Raw genomic sequence first — 20019 nt, forward strand, 5'->3', positions numbered from 1 at the left:
GAGTATTTTAGGGAAGTTTTCGTTGATAATTCTGTCTATTTTATCCTTTTTATATTTTGGTACTATAAATTCAAGATTACCCGGTCCTTCATACTCTTTTTCTGATATTGTATAATGACAAAGAAATGGTCTTCTAGGACGGGGGAAGGAAATAGCATGTTTAAGTACTGCTTCAACAAAAATATTATTAATATAATTAAGATCTGATCCTACTTGATTTAGATGCTGTATTGACTCAATAATTTGTTGTTTTATATCCTCAGAATAATGTTGCGATAACGATGAAAACAGATTTTGTATTTTGTCGATTGATTGCTGGATCTCAAAATTAATGGGATTAGAATACAATCTAAAAACATTCATGTAGGTTATATCATCACTGAAATTATAAACCCGATACGCATCACCGGCTCTATTCCATGGAAATTTTTCTCTATATTCTGGAGTTGTTATAAATTTTGCTTCGTCCGTGAGAAAATCATTTAATTTCGGTTCTGGTGGTCCTTCGTACACCGGGGGAATTTCAGGCCAACCTAGTACGGATCTTATCGTGGATTGATAAATATCAACGACGTAATCGGGATAATGTATCTCAACCGTCGAGGATAGCGTCGGTTCATGAACATTAATTGATATTTTTGCTTCTTTTCCGGTTATTGATTTTATTCTACGTTGAAATTCCTCATTGATATCTTCAATCTCATAACTACCTGTGGGTATTCCAACATCTATCCAGTCAGGAGTACCATCTGGTTTGTTCTTGTTAGCAAATACGAGCGAATTATTTGCTGGTGTACCATGAAATGATTTTGATCTGATATTTGGCCAGCTGTAATATACCCGTAATTGAGCAAACGCTATTTCTTTTACTGGAATTGCAGTAGGAAAATTAATACTAAATTCAGGATTAGATGAACTTAACGAGATCATCGTTATCTTTGGCGGAGTTGTGTTAGTCACGATCTGCTGGAGTAATTCTGTCATTATTAATATTTGCATCTTTAATACCGATACCTTCGTCGTATATTTTAGTCATCATTGAAAACTCGAAATCAGATATAATTCCATCACCGAGGCTCGCTGATAACAACGAGGATAATTTCGAGTATGCTACCGTCGCTGTGTGTAATTTTATCATGCAATCGGATAATTTTTCGTTCGTGCAAGTACATATTTTTTTTGCGATGATATTGAGCACACCTGCAATCGTTGTTGCCGCTGAAATACAAATAGTTACAGCTACTGGTGCCATCATTGTCATCGCTGATAATATAACACCCGTTCCAGCAACAACAGCGGATACTGAATAAACAATTACATCAACGATAACTAATCGTCGTCGATATTTTTTTACTTTTACTGTATATTGTTTGACTTGATCTTTCAGCGCCGCCTGCCATTTACGCGCTTGATTGTACCTGTATTGTGCACCGTCCATATATTTTTATGCAGTAACCAATTGAGGTGTTTCAGCTACAAATTCCAAACACCACCAGTAAGATGTTGCGGTTAATTTCTTATCAGCTGCTTCCAGAATAAATATTTCTTCGGCTCCGCTATTTAATATAATAGATACAACCCCGGAAAACCTGTCGGTGGAATGATGCCATGGAAACATTGTGAAGATCTCAAATCGCGCAGCACTGAACACGGACAGCCTGTACACACCAGTGACTGTTGCGGTATATTTGATTGTATTATTTTGCTGCGACCATGTTGCAAATCCCGATGATACTGTGTACACGATGTTTGTGATATGTCCAGGAGTTATTCCAGCTGGAATTTTAATCAGACCGGTTTTGTTAACGATCTCAGGAATCCCCGCTACGATGTTTTGCTGTGTTTGTTTGATCGTGTCAATGTTGGTCTTGATATCTTGCTATGTTTGTTTGATCGTGTCAATGTTGGTTTTGATATCAACGAGTTTTATGTCAACGACAAGCGGAGTGCCGAAGAATTCTTCTGTGGTTCTTTGATGGTTTCTGCGAAATCTTCCAAAAGCGCCCACGTGAACGTCATACTCAGCCCGTAACATGGATAATTTATTATCTACTGTACCATAGCTAACGTCAACATACTTTTTCTTTGCAGCATCTTCGTCGGATGTTGGATCTCTTAAAACTACTATTTTGTTTCCGTTCATGCTGAGTTCACCCGTCATTGTGTCGCCGGTATTTTTCACACGATTAGCAACGCTTCTTCCAATTTCATCTCTGATAGTTGTAAATGATACACTCGAATCTCTGATTCTGCCGCCGTCAGTAAACACAGGAATATTATCTGTAGCTGCACCGAGTACTCGTCGAACTATATCATTCCATTTAATATTGCTCGTTTTTAGTTTACCATATCGATCTTGAAAAATAACAACTTCATCTGGGTCAACTCCAGCCAGGTTCATAATATCAGCGAGGTTGTCCTTAGTCGCATACTTCGACAGATCAACATCGCCGGTTTTGTTCTTAACGCGTGAAGATCTTCTTCCGTAAATATCAACCATTATAATAAGATATGTTGTTTAAAATGCTTTACGTGAAACGAATCTATTACTTGTATAATCATGCACGACTTTATGTGGCGGCGTGGATGATTTTGATATAGCGTCGAGTACATTAATTACTTCACGACCGCATATTGGCGGATCTGTCATTGTTTGTGTGGGTAGCGTTGAATACCAAACTTTGGAACCTCTGGTTGTTGCGTGGAGTGGTGTGACATACTTGATAAATTCAGCAGGTGGAGCTAACCCATACGAATCAAAATAAACAATTCCACGTGGATCAACCGCGTATGATACCCAATGAGTACCGGGTCCAGAACGTTCATCAAGATTAATAATACCTGTTTCGAGTTTGTTTGGTTGTTTTGGTAATTGATCTCGCATGAAAACACCTCTGAAGTTTTTTATTTTTAATTTTTTAGCAGCATCAAGTAAATCAAAATTTGATGCTGGAGTATCTAACGTGGAAGCCTCAGACCTCTCCCCCAACGAGATCCGGGTAATCTTAGACCGCGTCCTTTTTTTTTGTTTCCACTTCCAGTTGCTTTGTTTACTGCGGCCTTACCTAACGCTCCAGCAGCGCCCATTGCAGCAGCTCCTGCTAATGCTGGTGCAGCAGCGGCGGCTAATGCAGGTAGCGAGGCTATCTTTGCCGCAAGTAATGCAGGTATAGCCGCAAGAAGTGGAAATATACCAACCGTTTTAACCATGTCTTTGATGGCGTTCGGGGAAAGATGAAATTCAACTCCAGTTTTTGATTCCAGGGTTTTATTGAAATGTTTAATCTGATTATTTGTCAACGATAATTTGTTTGGACCACCACCAATTTGATCTCGTTTTAGTGATATTTTAGTTCCGCATTTGTTGGGTTTTTGATTGAAGCTTTTTTACCTGACCAGGAGTCAGAATAACATTAACATGACCATACAACATTTTTATATAAAATATATTTTTCTAAATAACACGATTAAAGATTTTCCACCGGTGCATCAACGACCCTCATTCGATCACTACCGCCTTCAAGTAACATGGCCTTATCGCTAAGTATGACCGCGATTGCTCTATAATCAACACCACCTGTATTCAGCGTTGCTTTAAGATGTATATCAACGACAGATTGTTTTGATAGATCAAGATGCTCCAATGAAAAATAATAAATCGGATATAAAGTTCTGAAATCTAATTGTGATATTTGCAACCCAGTATCTATATTTTGATCACGTCCCATGAATGACATTAAATGATGATATGCACGCGCTATGTGATTTTGTTCATAATTTAGTTGTATATTCTCTGTTGGTTCTTGTTGTCCATTTATCCGTAAAGAAATATCTGTGACACCTAATTTATCAAATGTCATGTGAGAGTGAGTTTGTGAGTTTAATCGATTAGTTTCCTGAAACGCAATAAAAATATGTCGCGGTGCAGAAACACCCTGTTGTGATGCTATGTGCCATGTAAACTGACTGTTAACGTTAGTTTGCATACTGTCTGTGCTTGTTGTTAACCATGACAACAAGGATTTACCACCAGCGTCCATGAAAGAAATTAATTTTTGTTCTACTGCGATCGTTGGAGTCATTACCGGCATCCATAGTGAAAGTTTAGACAATATTACTTTACCAGCATCACCAACAGGTCTCCACAGAGCGTCGTTATCATCACCTTTTAGCACAAGAACAACCATGTGTCTAGCTCCAAAAATAACCTTCCTTTCAGGGTTATTGGAGTTATCTTTCACAAACATCATTGCAGGGCCTGCTGATCTTGTATAATCATCAGAATATCTTGCTAATCCTATTATTGTTGTAGCAACGTCGACATCTTTCTGGATCGATTCGATATTTTTTCCATCGATCATATAAGTGGCGCTATCAAACAGTGCCATGATCCCGTTGTTGACAAAACCAATTTTTACTGCATCTGCATAATTAGTGTCATCCGTTTTTATAATTGTACCTTCTACCTCAAGAAAAGTCTCAGCAGGTAAAAAGTATCTACTTGTATCATGAACTTGTAGTTCAATTCTTCCACGTTGATTTGGTATTCGTGCTTCATAAGAATAAAACTGATAATCACGTACTGATTCATCTTTAAGGACAGGTGCTTCCATGTCAAATGCTGTGTCTGATTCACGCTTAAACATTTTATTATAATTATTTTCGTCTAACACGAAAACCGGGTTTAGAAATTCCACTTTCTGATATCATGCTTGAAATATTATTCCCTGGTTCACTGAGTCAAATTTCTTTCTGCTTCTTCAGATATCGCCGCTAGTTTTTGATTTGCAGCCTGATTTATTATTTTACTTACGTCTGCTGGCATCACCTCAGTACTTGCCAGTTTCACCGGTTGTTGTTTTCGTCGCAATAATCGTGCTAGTCTTTCTTTGATCGCTGAGAATGCCTTACCAGCAACATTGACAATTGCTCCAGGAGCTTTATCACGAACAATATCAATAGCTTTCATCGATAATTGTTTTGCAATAGGTGCTACTTTTGGGGCTATCCTTGTTAATAATCCCTGAATAACATCACCAAATCCATCTCCATAGGTAGCTCTGTAGATTGGTAATCGTGAGTTTACTGCTCTGACCTGTACAGGTTTGCGATGATTATTATGTATGATCATCTTATTTTTATTTACCATTTATCTAACAACTAGTCATCAGCAAGTTCATCGATAAGTTCTCGGTAAACGCAGATATCCATAATACCACCTTGAAATAATCGCCGACAAATATCAGATGCTTCATTAATTATTTCTGGTGAATTATTTCCGGCACGTTTTCCTCCTATGAGAACCTCTAACCGTGACACATCATTAATGATATTATCAGGACAAATAAAATTATTTCCCAGACCACTGCCAGTAGCTCCTTCGTCTGATTTCTTAGATGGTGAGTATAATCCTTTCATTCATCTAATTTCACCCAATTCCAGATCTTCCCGTTCCTTTTGTTTTCTTGCTTGCTCAATTATTTTAAATTTTGACGCCAACCTCTGCTGCGGCGAAGAATATTGTTGTTGTTCTATATGTTGCAGAGGTGGAGGAAGTTGATACTGGGAAAATTCTTCTTGTTCTAGTTGTTTTATTTGCTCTCCATAAAGTCTTCTTATTTCTTGATGAAGACTTATATATTCAAAATCATCCTTTCTAACTTGTTTTTTATTTCTATATACACGATATATCCATTTAATAAGGTCATCATTACTTACTTTTTCATAACCAGGTTTTAAAATTATAGATTTATTTAATATACTAATTAATATTTTTTCAGGTAGTTTTTCTCTTTTAGTAGTTCTAATATCTTTGATAAAACCTTCATTAAATCTTGCAATCAATTCTACGTTTTCTTTTTTTGGTTTTGGTTCAGGTGTATGTTCTTTTTGCATTTCGGAGACTTCAGCACGAAGTTTTCCAGTTTCTTCAAGTATTTCTTCACCAACAGGTGGAGGTTGAGCCGCAGCTATTTCCCTGGCTATGCCAGGTGGAAGATCTCGTAAAATCTTCTTTGTCTGTTTAGTTCTTCTTGCTATTTTTTCAGCTTGTTCTGCTGTTTGTTTTGATACCGGAAGAAGATCCTCTTTGATGACTGTTGTAACTTGTTCAGTAGCTGCAGTGACGGGCTTAAACAGTTTTTTAGTGTCTTCTTCGTACTCAACTTGTGCTTCTTGTTGCGCTTGTAGATTTTTTCTAAATGAATCTCGCACGGGAAGAAATTTTTTAATTGCTTCTAATCGTTCTCGTGCTGTTCTTGCAGTATGAGATTCTGGATGTACCATTATTTTTAATATAACAACCTTTTAATTAATAGCAGCAGAGAGGGCACCTACCAATGTTGGTCGTCCAGTAATTAAACAAAAAAATAAATAAACACGTAGAGTGCTTTATTTTTCAGCTATCTTTTCGATAGGGTTTTATTGATGGGGTTGGTTTCAACAAAAAATAAAATCATCTCAAGGAAACGTTTATTTGTGAAAATCTGGACCTTTCTACGTGTTTATTTTTTTTGTTTGTTTTATTTGTTTGTCGGAATTCTATGGTCTGTTCACCCTCTCTGCTGCTTATGATGAAACTGAATGTAAATGCACAACACCATCCAAATTTGTATTTGTCAAGAACCACACTGTGATCCTGAAAGAAACACAGAGTGTAACAATTCAAGTACTAAAGTTTGTTGCACAAATACCCAGCTGTGCATATTTTTCTGAAATGTTTGACAAGTCACTGATACAGTCTAACCAGATTTCATGGGAACATATGCATATATGTTATTTCATTGTAGTATTAGACAAGACATTGGTACAGTCTAACCAAATTTCATGTGAAGATGTACATATACAATATTCCGCTGAGCCCCCTCCCTCTTCCCAGCCTTATAATTGCACAATTTAGTTTACAGATCTTGTGCAAATGTAAATAGTGAAGTCAGTGTTAATTCTTATACTAGCACTGTTTTCAATACAAATTAAACATTTCTATAAATGATAATAGAGAATCCTCAAAATCTAGACCCACTTACAATTCACTAGGTCTGGTAAAGAAAGGTAAAATACAGAATCAGAATAGAATATTTCATGTGTTAAGCCCAGTGCAAAACTTTTCTTGGTATAGCTATACAAAATAATGAGCTTGACATATAGGGATATGAAACTGAATGAAAAGACAAAACAAAAACTATTTATAAAGAATGAGGAAGGTTAATTGTATACATAAACAGTCAGGTTTCTCACAAATGAAGAAAAGGCATTGAAATCTGTCAGCTGGAGACAATATGGATACAAATCTGTCTTGCCTATTCAAGTTCAGTACTAGTATGTTATGTCTACTGGTCACCTGATTAATCTGTCTCATGAATATAAAAATTGAAACTGAACATGAGGTCAGAGTTATTGTGATGGGATAATTCAACACAGACTATTCAGGTTGTAAGAATGCATGATGGCTAAGCTTGATTCAGTCTTGTGGGTTGTCTCAACTTATTACCTCATCTACAAGAGACACTGAAACATCAACTACATACATGCCATCCATTACGATTTTGGTGTCATCATTATGCTTTTTATCACCAAATTTTGGATTATGCTTAGCTGTATATGGATTACACCTTTTTGGTACATCAAAAAATAAAATTAAAAATAAAACTATAAGAAGTTGTTTTTGTCATTTTTATTACCATCTCTTTAATTCCACTCATATAAATCTGAGAACATTCTAACTGACTGCTACAAAAGAATTGCATTAAATTACTTTCCTTATTTGCTATTTATAGCAATTCTATAACCCATTCCAAGAAAACACATGGGTTTCTTCAAAATGTGAACTTTGCCTAACAGATTTGTTTTCTTGATTTGCTAGCTAAGTTGTGAATCACTCTGTACCTTTAAAGAAAATGACACCAGCTATTAAGTGAAACATACACTTGACAGTGTGAGTTGTGGATGCTATGTGATGGAAAATGTTAGAGAAAATGGATCTTTTCAAACTTCAAAACATGTCAGATTTGTTTATCAATATGTGTAGCTTTCATTGTGACATCACAGGGCACAACATTTAATCCGGATTGTTCTGGATTAAACCTTGAGGACTGGTTCATTTCATAAAAAATTCTCTACGTACTTTAAAATTGATTTTGTGTATGCATCTCTTGGGACATTTAAATAATGACCTTCCAAAGGAATATTGATGTATACAAAATCCAAATGAAGTGAATACTTGCCACTTAAAGGTATTTTGAATCAAATTCTAAAAATTCACACCCATTTCTGAAATAGTCTGTGTTTAATGCCTCCATGTCCTGTGTGACTTGTATTATAATCAAAGCATTGCTAAGAGAATCTTCCCATCTCAGCTGAAGGCTGCCATGAAGAGGGTTCAAAATCTAGATATTTATATAGACCAATATTCAGTGAACCATTCCAAACTTTTTGAAAGACATGTTTCCAAACATATATGGTTACTAAAGTACCATTTAATTTGCACATCCACATTTGGGTTTAGATGAAACCACCCCTGGTTGACTGTGCTAACAAAACTCATTTATGAATCTAGAATTGGTTAGAACTGTATACCTTGAATTTAACAAGTTGACCATAATATTATACATAAACGGAAACTTTAAAAATATAAAAATGTTCTCATGGTTCTGATCATACCTATCTGACAGAAGCCAACAAGTTCTTATTGATAGCATTAAATCAGAGCAAAGAAGATCCCAGGGATCTATTTTAGGGCTTGTATTATTCATATTGTTTTAAAATGACTTACCCCTGTATGGACAAGTTGAATATTAGTGCTCACTGAATAACATGTTTTTCAATCCCCTAAAAACTAAGGCAGTGTTAATTGGAACAAAGTAAAGATTATCAGGTAACAGAAATCCAAATCTTGAGCTGTATATCTTCAATAATCAACTTGAAAATGTTGACACAGAAAAACTTGTGGGAGTTCATGTTGACAGGAATGTAGACTGGTGTAAGCAAATGAAACATTTGTCAATCTTTTAAACTCAAAAGTTTACCTTTTATACAGGATTAAAAAAATTCTACTACTCAACTATCGGAAATCATTGTTCTATGCATTCATTCTTCCTTTTTTGGACTACTGCTGCACAATTTGGAGAAATACAATTTAAATATTGAAATGATCCATAAACTTCAATAAAGACAGCAAGAATTATCTGAAATTTGATACACCATCCAGAAATCCATTCTCAAAATTGAAATGGCTGAAATTTGAATGCAGTGTATTAAACTACCACAAGTCCATATTACCACTAATGCTCAAATTGAAGAATGAACTTTGTCCACAACATTACAATGATATGTTTAAGTCAGAAGGACCTTACCAAGGACATAAATTGAGATCAATTACAAATGATCATTGCAATACACCTTTTCAAAAACAAATAATTTTTAAAACTTTCTGGTTAGTCTAGCGCTATTCTGTGGAATGAATTACTCAGAACAGTTGGATCAAAATAAATCTCTTGATTTGTTCAAAACAACAACTTCCTTCTACAGTAAAACCTGTTATGAGTGACCTCTGCTGTGAGTGACCACCTGTCATTTATGACCACAGTTGTAATGCATGGATTGATTTTATTATATATATATACACTCTTGTGAGCGACCACCTGCTGAACATGTCAACTGACCATCATGTCTTGGCAAAATATGTAGTTAAATACTGCTATGAATGACCGCATCACAGAAATGTTGATAAACACCAATAATCTTTTATTTAATCCCTTGTAATAATGACCACTTACACTGTTCTAAAAGAAAATAGGCTGGCTATTGATTTCTGAAATTCTGTGGGTTATGCATGTAGTGTCGCATGTTATAGATTGTACACCAGACTAAATTACACGCAGATTTTCAGCACTTTGCCTGCTTCCCGATCCCTATGTAGTTACCGCCCATAATTATTACTAGGACAGCTAGGACCAGTCTATCCAGCACTATGAATGAATGTATCGTGAGAACAGAGGCAGAGACCACCAGCCTTTATCTAAAAATTTTTAACAATGACAACTTGAATAGTAAAGACTGTTCTGATAAAAAACAAACAAAAAAAGAACAAATAAAAAATGCAGTCTGACTACTGGTTTGTAAATTTGGCTAGTCTAGCATACATTGACTTTGTTACAGATTGTAAACTAGACTAATATGTTGTGAATTGCCAGTGTCATGCCAAAATCAAGTTAATGGTCGCAAACATTGTCTTTGGAGTTAATCCATATTGTCTGGGAGTGAATGAGGTCATATCTATTAAATCAGCAAGTGGAAATTGTGTCCTGGATTTAATTGACTGTCTTAAAGACTTTGCTGCATTTTTTTCTGATGTTACAGTGATTATATCCCACACACCAAGCCAGCATCTTTTCAGGAGGGTCCAACTGGTTTCACCCTTTGTTAATCCCTTTATGTCATATGTGAATTAAGCCATTGATAATTGTTTCTTTTTATTTCATTCATTGGTAGATATACAATGTACATGTATAGATTTTTAATTTCCCAAAGCTATCGTTACAGTCAATATTACACCTGTTACTGAGAACTGATATGATAACACCTAGCAACTTAATAACAATTGCTGAACCTCCAACCAAAATGAGACAAATTTTAACAGTGGGAAAACATTATTTTAATTGAAAGATGGGAAAAAGATGAGACCACTAACAAATTAGCAGTTTAAACATTTGTAAAATAAAGTTAGGATGCTATAAAAGAACAGAAGTGTCTCTTTTTTGCCATGTAATATTGTTTTCAAATGAATGCATACAATTTTATAGCAAGAACAATTAATAAAGAATAGATTACAGTGATTGTGGTTATTTTCTTTAAATAATGCTGAAATATAACCTTTGAAACTGGTCTTTTTCTGCAAATCTGTTATGAGAGACCACCTGTCTTGAGAGACTTTTTTGTTGGCAGAAGGGGTAGTCTTACAAGATGGGTTTTACTGTATAATAATAATAATAATAATAATGAGGACTTTGTATAGCGCCTAATCTTTAGAAGCTCTAAGCGCTTTACAACATTAGACAACATTAGACAACACCTATAACGTCAAAAACATATATAATGATATGATTACAAAAACAAACACCATAAAATTAGAAAATATACAACACTTGCTGAAAATATTTAAGGTAGGAAGTATTATTAGGTCTTTAAGTTTGTTCTTGCAGTCGAAATAAGTGAGTTTTGAGAGCACTCTTGAATGGGATCACTGTGTCTTTGTGTCTAAGTTCAGTGGGCAATTCATTCCATGTTGCTGGGCCCGGGCATGCAAAAGAACGCTGCCCATATGACTTTCTTTTCATAGTGGGAATAATGAGTATATGATTGTCAGAAGAGGAGCGTAAGTATCTTGCTGGTGTGTACACATGGGTGAGGTTGGATAGGTATGTTGGACTGGAGTCTGTCTGTGAAACGTAGCACAGAGAACAAATTTTGTGTTTGATTCTAGATTGAATGGATAGCCAGTGTAGGTACAGAGCAGCGGGGAGGTGTGCTCTGATTGTGGTACTCTTAGTATGATCCAAGCAGCTGTGTTTTGCACTTTTTGAAGTTTCTGAAGTAGATATTGAGATGAACCAGACAGAATTGAGTTGTAATAGTCCAGTCGTGAAAGTACTAATGAACACACGGGTGTTTTAGTGGCATCAGCTGAAAGATATTTGTGAATGGAGCTGATGCATCTCAGCTCAAGATATGCAGCCTTGCATATGTTCATGACATGTTGGTGCAGTGTGAGAGTATTGTCCAGAGTAACACCTAGGTTTCATACTGATTGTGTGAATTTCATGTTGGTGTTGCTGATATTTATTATTTGAGGTAAAGGATGTGAATGAGAAAGTCTTTGTGTTGTGATCAGAATGGCCTCAGTTTTATCATCATTCATCTGCAGCTTGTTACATGTCATCCATGATTTCACATCAGAAATGCACCTCTCTACACCTTGGATGGTAGCATCGACTTCAGTTGGGTAGCTAGATTGTATATTTGGGTGTCATCAGCATACAGTTGGTGAGACACTGGATGATGATCTATGACACTTGAGAGTGGCTGATTGTACGGAATGAAGAGAACAGGTTCAAGAACAAACCCATCCTGTTGACCAAGTAGGACTTGAACCACAGTAAGGCTGTATCATGAATGGCAAATACATGCTGGAGACAGTGAAGTAATATATCATGGTCTGTTGTGACAAATGCTGCAGACAAATCAAGGAGGGCGGGGACTGTAATCTTTCCACTATCCAAAGCAGAGAGAATGTCATTAACTACTTTTAGAAGAGTGGTTTAGCTAGGATAGAACAACCTTTTCTAAGATTTTTTATATGAATGGGAGATTAGAAACTGGGTGGTAGTTCTTTAAATCGTTATGGTCTAGTGTTGGTTTCTTCAGCAGAGGCTTTACAGTGGCATTTTTGAATAATGATGGGAATTCCCCGGATGAGAGAGAGGTATTAATAACATCACTTAGTGAAGGCAATACTGGATCTAAGTATTTAAGCAGCAATGATGTTGGAATTGGATCAAGTTCACATGACTTGGGTGCACTCTTCATCAGGATTGTATGTACGAAATCCATTGAGACAGGTTCAAATGCTGCTAATGGTTGCCGCTCAAATTCTGTATGCCAACTGTATGATGATGACGAGTCAGTTGAAATTGTGGTGTCAAACTTATCTCTAATGGTTTGTACTTTGTCATGGAAGAAATTTGCAAACATGTCCGGAAGGTCGACTGGAGAAAAGGTAGTTGGAAATGGTGTAGATTTGTTCCTTGTCATTAGCTTGTTAGTAATCTCAAAGAGCTCTTTGCAGCTGGAACTTTCCATGATCTTAGTACTTTAGTGGGCTGATTTCGTGCTTGGACTATATTTGTGACATTCTTCTTAGAGGCTTCATAGATATGCTTATGAATAGTGAGTCTGGTGGAAAGCCAATGCCTCTCAGCTTTACAGCGGTCTCTTTTAGCAGTACGAAGCTGGTCCCTAACACTGCTCTACCATGGAGGACACTCTGCACTTGGTAGCTGGTGCATGTTTGTCAAGCAATGAACACTGGCAGTTATCGAGTTGTTCTGTGGTAGGAGGTAAGCAAGTTGTCAAGTTAGCTTGGATGTCATGCATTAGTTTGGTTCTATTTATCATATGGAGGTTTCTCTTAGTAGCAGATAAAGGTGGAGGGTTAGGGACTGATACGTCAAGATGGCATATAATGCAGAGTTGATCTGATGCAAGGTCATGGGATACCAGGGAGGACCGTAGAATGTTATCATCAGGTCTGTAAAGAATCCAGTCTAAAATGTGCCCATGTTTATGGATGGGTTGGTTAACTGACTGTTTCAAGTTGAAAACATTAATGGAGTTTTTATGTATTTGGGTTTCCGGGACAGTCAAAGTGAAAGTTGAAAAATCCAAGAATAACCAGGTTGCCACCTATCGAATTTCTATAGTCCAAGAGATTCGGAAACTGCTTCAAAAAGAGAGAGTCAGCCAGCTTTTTTCTACTAGGAGGGCGGTATAGGCGGAAAACATGGACTGACCTTTTCTCCAGTGTGAGTCTGGTTTGGACTAGTTCAAATGATGTGTGGTCGAAATTGAATGTTGTGGTGTGGTTAAGACGTTTTATCATGGTGTTCTTTGTGATGACAGCAATTCCACCTCCACGAGAATTATGGGGGAACGACTTGATGGAGTACCAGTGGGTGTTAGATCCGCACACTTGGGCTCATCGCCTGTGTTTTAGCCATGTTTCTGTCAGGAAAAGTAGGTCAATATTCTGGTCATTGATAAAATTAACTATTTCTGTGCGCTTTTCTGGTGCTCCTACTGACTGGGCATTGAATAATGCAATACGCAGAGGTATAGTTGACACAAAGGTTGACGAATTAATAGGGATTTGAATTAGGTTATCTAAATTAACAGTCAATTTTTTTTTAAATTGTTGAGCCAAAGTAAGGGAGATAACTGAAATACTTCTTCCTGTTCTACGCCGGCCAGCTTTGAAATGTTTCTTTTTTCGCTTCTGACATACACAATAATGGACAAATGTTAAGCACACAATATAAATATACATAATATACAATGAAAAAATGCAGTAAATGAGAAAGTTCAACAGAAAGCATCATATTAACTAGAAGATTTACTGTTAGAAGAGTAATCTATGATAGGGACTATTTAGAATCACAGATTTCAGGTTATAAATAGTTCTTCCCATTGCAGAGAAAAATTTTAAACAGCCACAAATTTAATATTAGAATTCAAGATGAATTATTTTCAATAGAACAGATGACAAACAAGTAATAAAAAGCAACAGTAACACGAAAGTAATAAAAAGTAAAAGATAAAATCATTGTCATAAATCATTTGTAATTTAAAGTGAAGAAACATCTGAAATGACAGCAAGGAAGACTCAAAATAGTTAATAATTTGATGAATGTAGTCATACATATGACTAGTTTTTAAAATACAATGAATGATGAGGTTATTACTAAAGAGAGGAGTCATGGTATTACAGTCATCAGATTTGGTGCACAACATTTGTATCAGAATTTATTTGCATACTGAACTGTAAGATAAAGATTTTATGTAAAGAAGAATATATTTGTTGTAAAAGTCATGTTCAGGTTTATGAATTTATTGAGATAGAATTATTACTAAAAATTAACCACATTTAAACTTCAGTATTTTCAGGCAAGTTTTATATGTTTTGTTAAGTGGAATTTGACTGTTACTATACTAATACTGCCATATTAAAGTCCCTGAAACATTTGTTGTTTGTATTTATCACATATATTGTGCCTTGTTTTAGTATTATTTCTTATAGTCCTTGCTAATATTCACATGGTATGTCACTGTAAATTTTTGTACAATTTAGTTTTAATAAAATCAAATGAAGACCCAGTGTCCAGAAACATTTCCAGATTTAATTATGAAGAGCAAAAGAACCCATGATCCAAGAAGACAAATTCTAAGGAATCTGGTAATCAATCCAAGCTGATCCAGTCAGTTGGTAGGACGCAAACCTGCAACCTCCTGATCACATGTACAGTGCTTTAACCATTGAGTGCAACTTCCTTTGGAGGCTATCTCAGTGATTTCCAAGTTATGACTGTTGTGTGTTTGGCAGCAGTGTGTGTTTGGTGGTGGGGGTGGGGCAAGCCCCAAGTATATAAGGACTGGCTGAGGTATCTATTCTTACTCCAGGACAGATTAACTTTCCTTCTGGTCTTAAATTATCATGTACATCTTATGATTGTGGCTATGAAAGTACTGTTGTTGAAATGACTCAGTTATGCTAACACAAGAAAAAATCATGCCAGTATTAATAGGCAATGTAGCAACTGTGCACTCCAGGTTTTTCTTTCCCTAAATGTACAGTTTGAATATGTGCATAAATCTGCATTCATGCACTGACTCATTTCTACTCCCCAGATAAGCAATATCAGACCCACTTTTGCCTCTAGTTATGTTGCAATGTTCAATAGTTGCAGCACCTTTTTGTTAAAATTAACTTTGCTAATTTACATATTACTTAATTAGGTAAATTAAATAAGGTATCAAGGTGGTTCATTAATTTTTTTGAGCATTGACAAATTTTATTACATGAGTAAGCCTACTAGTTTAACAAGCATCAGTGGGCTGTTGTTTGCCCAGGATTCAACAACTGTTGTACATAAACAGTTGTTGTTGTTGTTGTTCTAGGATTTAACGCTGTTTTTCAGCACAAGATAGGCTATACATGGCAGCCAGTATGACTGGTGGAGGAAGAACCCTGGAAAACCCAGGAAAGAACCACCGACCCACGAGAAGCTACTGGCAGGCTTTCACATGTACCCATGCTAGCCGAACCTTGGACTCGAACCCACGCAGACAGAGGTGAGATGGCAGTGATCCAGAATGGTGAGCACTTTAGACCACTCGGGTACATAAACAGAAGAAGAATTAAAAATTTTGCAGTGCTTATGAATTCTGCTGGAAGAAATTGAGTAAAAAGTTGTACATCAATGCATGATCGTGTTACATCTGAATTTATGTTGCAATAAAATTTGTTATAGCCGAGTTTCATAGTATGTTCAGCCATAGTCAGCGTAACAGAATTGAAAATGAATGGATTTTGGACTGAGTGATAACACAACACAATGTTGAGTAAATGGAAGTTTATGAAATGAAAAATATTCGTGACAATACATACGCAAGTAGACTCACAAACCCACCCACTACATTTGATATAAAACTACCATACCATACATGTTGTAAAAAGAAAACATATTCATTTATTTAAAAAATATGAATATGGTTCATACATCCACTATATATATATATATAATGAAAAATAGTTGGGTTCACAGAATCATATGATACAAAAAATATAAGTATGGTTCACACAGCCATATGATACAAAGAAAAATAAGTATGGTTGATACAAACAAAAATAAGTATGGTTCACACAACCATATGATGCAAAGAAAAATAAGTATGGTTCACACAACCGTATGTCCTTGTAATCAACAATGTATAATGCCCTTATTCAGAGTTTGGAATTCACATCACTATTCCTTGGCCTTTTCTAGAATCCAGAATTCCTGTCCAACAATTCCATTCATGTAACAGATACACTTTTGGTTGAATTTAATTCAGTGGCTTCACTGCAGCACTGCAGGTGATACAGTCACCATTCTAGTTCTTCCAGCCAATCCATCCATCTATCTATAAATATACCAAGCTGGCCATTGTAAATAAATTAAATGCAGGAAATCCATAAATACATGCTACCATATTGTTTTATGTCAAATAAAGCCATTTGTAATAAATTAGAACAGACCAACAATTTATTAGTGTTTTAAATCCAAAGAATGACAAATAAAGACAGTATATTAAAGGAAGACATTTAAAATATACACATATATATATATATGGTTACAAAATTGACTTGTATGTTATTTAACACTTACCCCAATAGCTGTAGAAGGATGTAAGTGGATTGACTGTCACAGAATAAGGCAAGAAAATAATTCGGTTTTGCATTAAACGATGACAATGTATATTTGATTTTTGCCGACATGTACGCTGTTAACTAGAGTAGCTTGTTTTTATTACCTTGACGTGTAGTTACTAAATGAGTACATCTCGCTGTAAGTCGCTTGTAGCATGATGCCCATGTTTCTCGACATGCACAGGAATTTCACCCCTGGTTCTTGAACGTCTTGTTTCTTTATAGTATAAATAGTAAGGTTTTATTCCAAGTGGTACATTATTGCTTGGATCTTGTCACGGAGTGTCGATTTGGAACCGTAAAACTACAGCCACATGGGTAAGTGACAACTGTTAAATAATTCTGATTCCCTTGTATATTTATGCTTTTGAGTGCATTTGTGACATACTTATTTTACTATTAGCATAAATTTGATAAAGCTTCGATAGATAATATAACCATGTTTAACAGACAATTCACTGTTAGAATTTATTCCTTTTCACGTGTAGGACTCTGAGTAGAAAGTCACACGCAGAGTGGGGGTTTAATGTATTTTTTCCGTTTGTATAAACCATTATGGACATTAATATAATGTAATGGACTGTAGGCATTTGTAGAGTGGATATGTATCCATTTGATGTACATGTATTTGAGTATTTTGTGTGATAGTGTATTTCGTATTATACGCTACCAGTTTCATGTATTTGTAGCTGAAACTGGTGGAAGGGAAGGTGTGGTTTGAGCCAGATTGAAACTGGTGGAGGGTGAAGTGTTTTTGAACCAGAATGAAACTGGTGGAAGGCATTATTGCACCAGATGGAAATTGGTATGAGGTATTGTTGCGCCAGACTGAAACTGGTGGAAGGCTTTGCACCAGATGGAAATAGGTGGGAGGTGTTGTTGCGCCAAACTGAGACTGGAAGGATAGTAGTTGAGCCAAACGAAACTAGTGGAGGGTGGAAAGTGGAGCTGTGATATTTTGTGTTGGGAAGTTGAACCAGATTGCACCCGGCATGGGTTGGAACTGACATTTTGTTTTATCATATTTGTATAGTATATCGTTATATGAACCAACGTCATCATTGTCATTGGAATTCCAGCATTGTGTCATCATCATCACAATCCTCAATATACATATATACAGATATTTATTTCTTTTGTGAATGTGTGTGTAGGGTGCGTGTGAGAGTAGGATATTACATAGATTATGTTATTTTTTGTTTTGTGTCATCATCAATACAATACACAAGTCTCATCGTTCACACACATTGTGTTTATGTTATTCATTTAGTCCAAAGCCCACTTGGTTTCGATTCTGTTACACTGACACTACTTGACAAGATCCAAGTCATCAGCATGTCACATGACAATATGTCTTCTATAAATACAGAGAGAGAAAAATGTACACAACCAGGAGTAAAGTACCTGTGCACATCATGCTATATGGGTATCTCACTGCAAGTGACCTACGTCACAGAAAAACGAAGAAAAATATTAACTACCCTTGGTAACGCTGTACGCATCTAAAAAACCTATTAACCCAATTGCTATAAGGCATTGCCAAATTATTTTCTTGCCTTATTCTGCAACAGTCAGTTGATGTAGATTGTGATCTGGTTATATAGAAAACAATGGCAGATGGATGTACTGTCACTGATTAGCACATGGATATGACCGTTCACAATCAATCTACAATATTGAGGATATTATGACACCAATTCAGCCAGTATGATGAAAACCAATAAGTGCATCTAAATCATTAGAAATTTATTCCTTTTGTTCCTTTATTAGGGTTATCTGACAACCCAGTGTGTGACAAACCTGACAAACATCACAATCCATCGACTAGAATAGGTGCTGTAGGAACAGAGTATGCTGTAGTGGTCAGACATAAGCACCATCCAAAGGCTGCGATGGAAGAGGACCCAGAGGGTATGTATGCCCAAGTTGACAAGAAAAAATGAAACACAAAAATGTTGTGTTGAGATTTTTGCACCACTTGGACTTTCAACATGTGTATATTGTCTAATGTCTACTCTGTTAAGTATTTACAAAGCAAGACAATGTTAAAAATTTGTTTTCAGTTTCATCCATAAACATTCATACATGTATGCATGTATATACTTTCACATTATATGTGTATTTATACCCATACCCATGAGCACATACACACACATACATGCACATGCATACATACACATAAACACACACACACACAAATACAGTATATACATATGTAATATACATGCAAATAAACTTGCATGCCTGCATGCACATATACATTGAGTATGATATGCATGGTGTATTATGCAACATAAGTATGCAAAACATTATTGTTTGACCAATATAATGCAGCAAAATATAATTGTTGAAGCAAATACATGCTCTTTCAAAAACTGCAAAACATTTCATTACATATAAGCAGTATTCAAAATGTTTTTTCAATAGTATCCTAAGAACATTGTAGATTAGATATATAGTAATGCATGTAATAAAAATTGAAATGGAGACAAGATGAAAGCAACAGCAACTGTAAGAACTAAATAATGTAATAATAATAATTATAACAATTTAACTGAATCATGTATTTATGTATTTTAAGTAGAATTCAACACATAATTCTCTTCAGCAAGTACTATTTGAATATAATTTGCCAGATTTCAAACCACAGCAGATTTCATGGGCATTTAGTATCAAGTATCTTTCCACATACTCAGGTACTATTTTCTTAGGGACATAATTGTGTCACTATGGCCATCTTGAAAATCTGGACATCATTCCTCCTCCTGAATGGATGGTCATATAACCAAAAAGGCTTATTATGATGTATACTTGGTCCTAACTGAAAACGTGCTGATTTACCTTTCATTATGCATATCACAGCAGCCAGCTTGAAAACCTTGTTATTGTTTCTTTTCCATTAACAGAAAGTCATGGCAACTTGGAGTTTTCACCAGAAGACTAATTATGATGTCTATTCGATTCTAAATGGTTCTGCATAGACATACAATATGCCACCACTG

At 35.8% G+C, this 20019-nt stretch overlaps 1 protein-coding gene across 1 annotated transcript in view; it reads left to right on the plus strand.

The window, feature by feature from the left end:
* LOC149774894 (uncharacterized) overlaps positions 1-20019 on the plus strand; it is a 194136-nt gene that overhangs the window by 127573 nt on the left and 46544 nt on the right. Inside the window, exon 6 of the mRNA XM_089944630.1 lies at positions 18788-18928. Within this exon, the coding sequence (XP_089800756.1) occupies positions 18788-18928 (141 nt within the window). The remainder of the gene's footprint in view (positions 1-18787; positions 18929-20019) is intronic.

Source organism: Sinohyriopsis cumingii, unplaced genomic scaffold (genome assembly GCF_028554795.1).
Source record: "Sinohyriopsis cumingii isolate HCF-2022 unplaced genomic scaffold, ASM2855479v2 utg000069l, whole genome shotgun sequence".
Taxonomy (NCBI): domain Eukaryota; kingdom Metazoa; phylum Mollusca; class Bivalvia; order Unionida; family Unionidae; genus Sinohyriopsis; species Sinohyriopsis cumingii.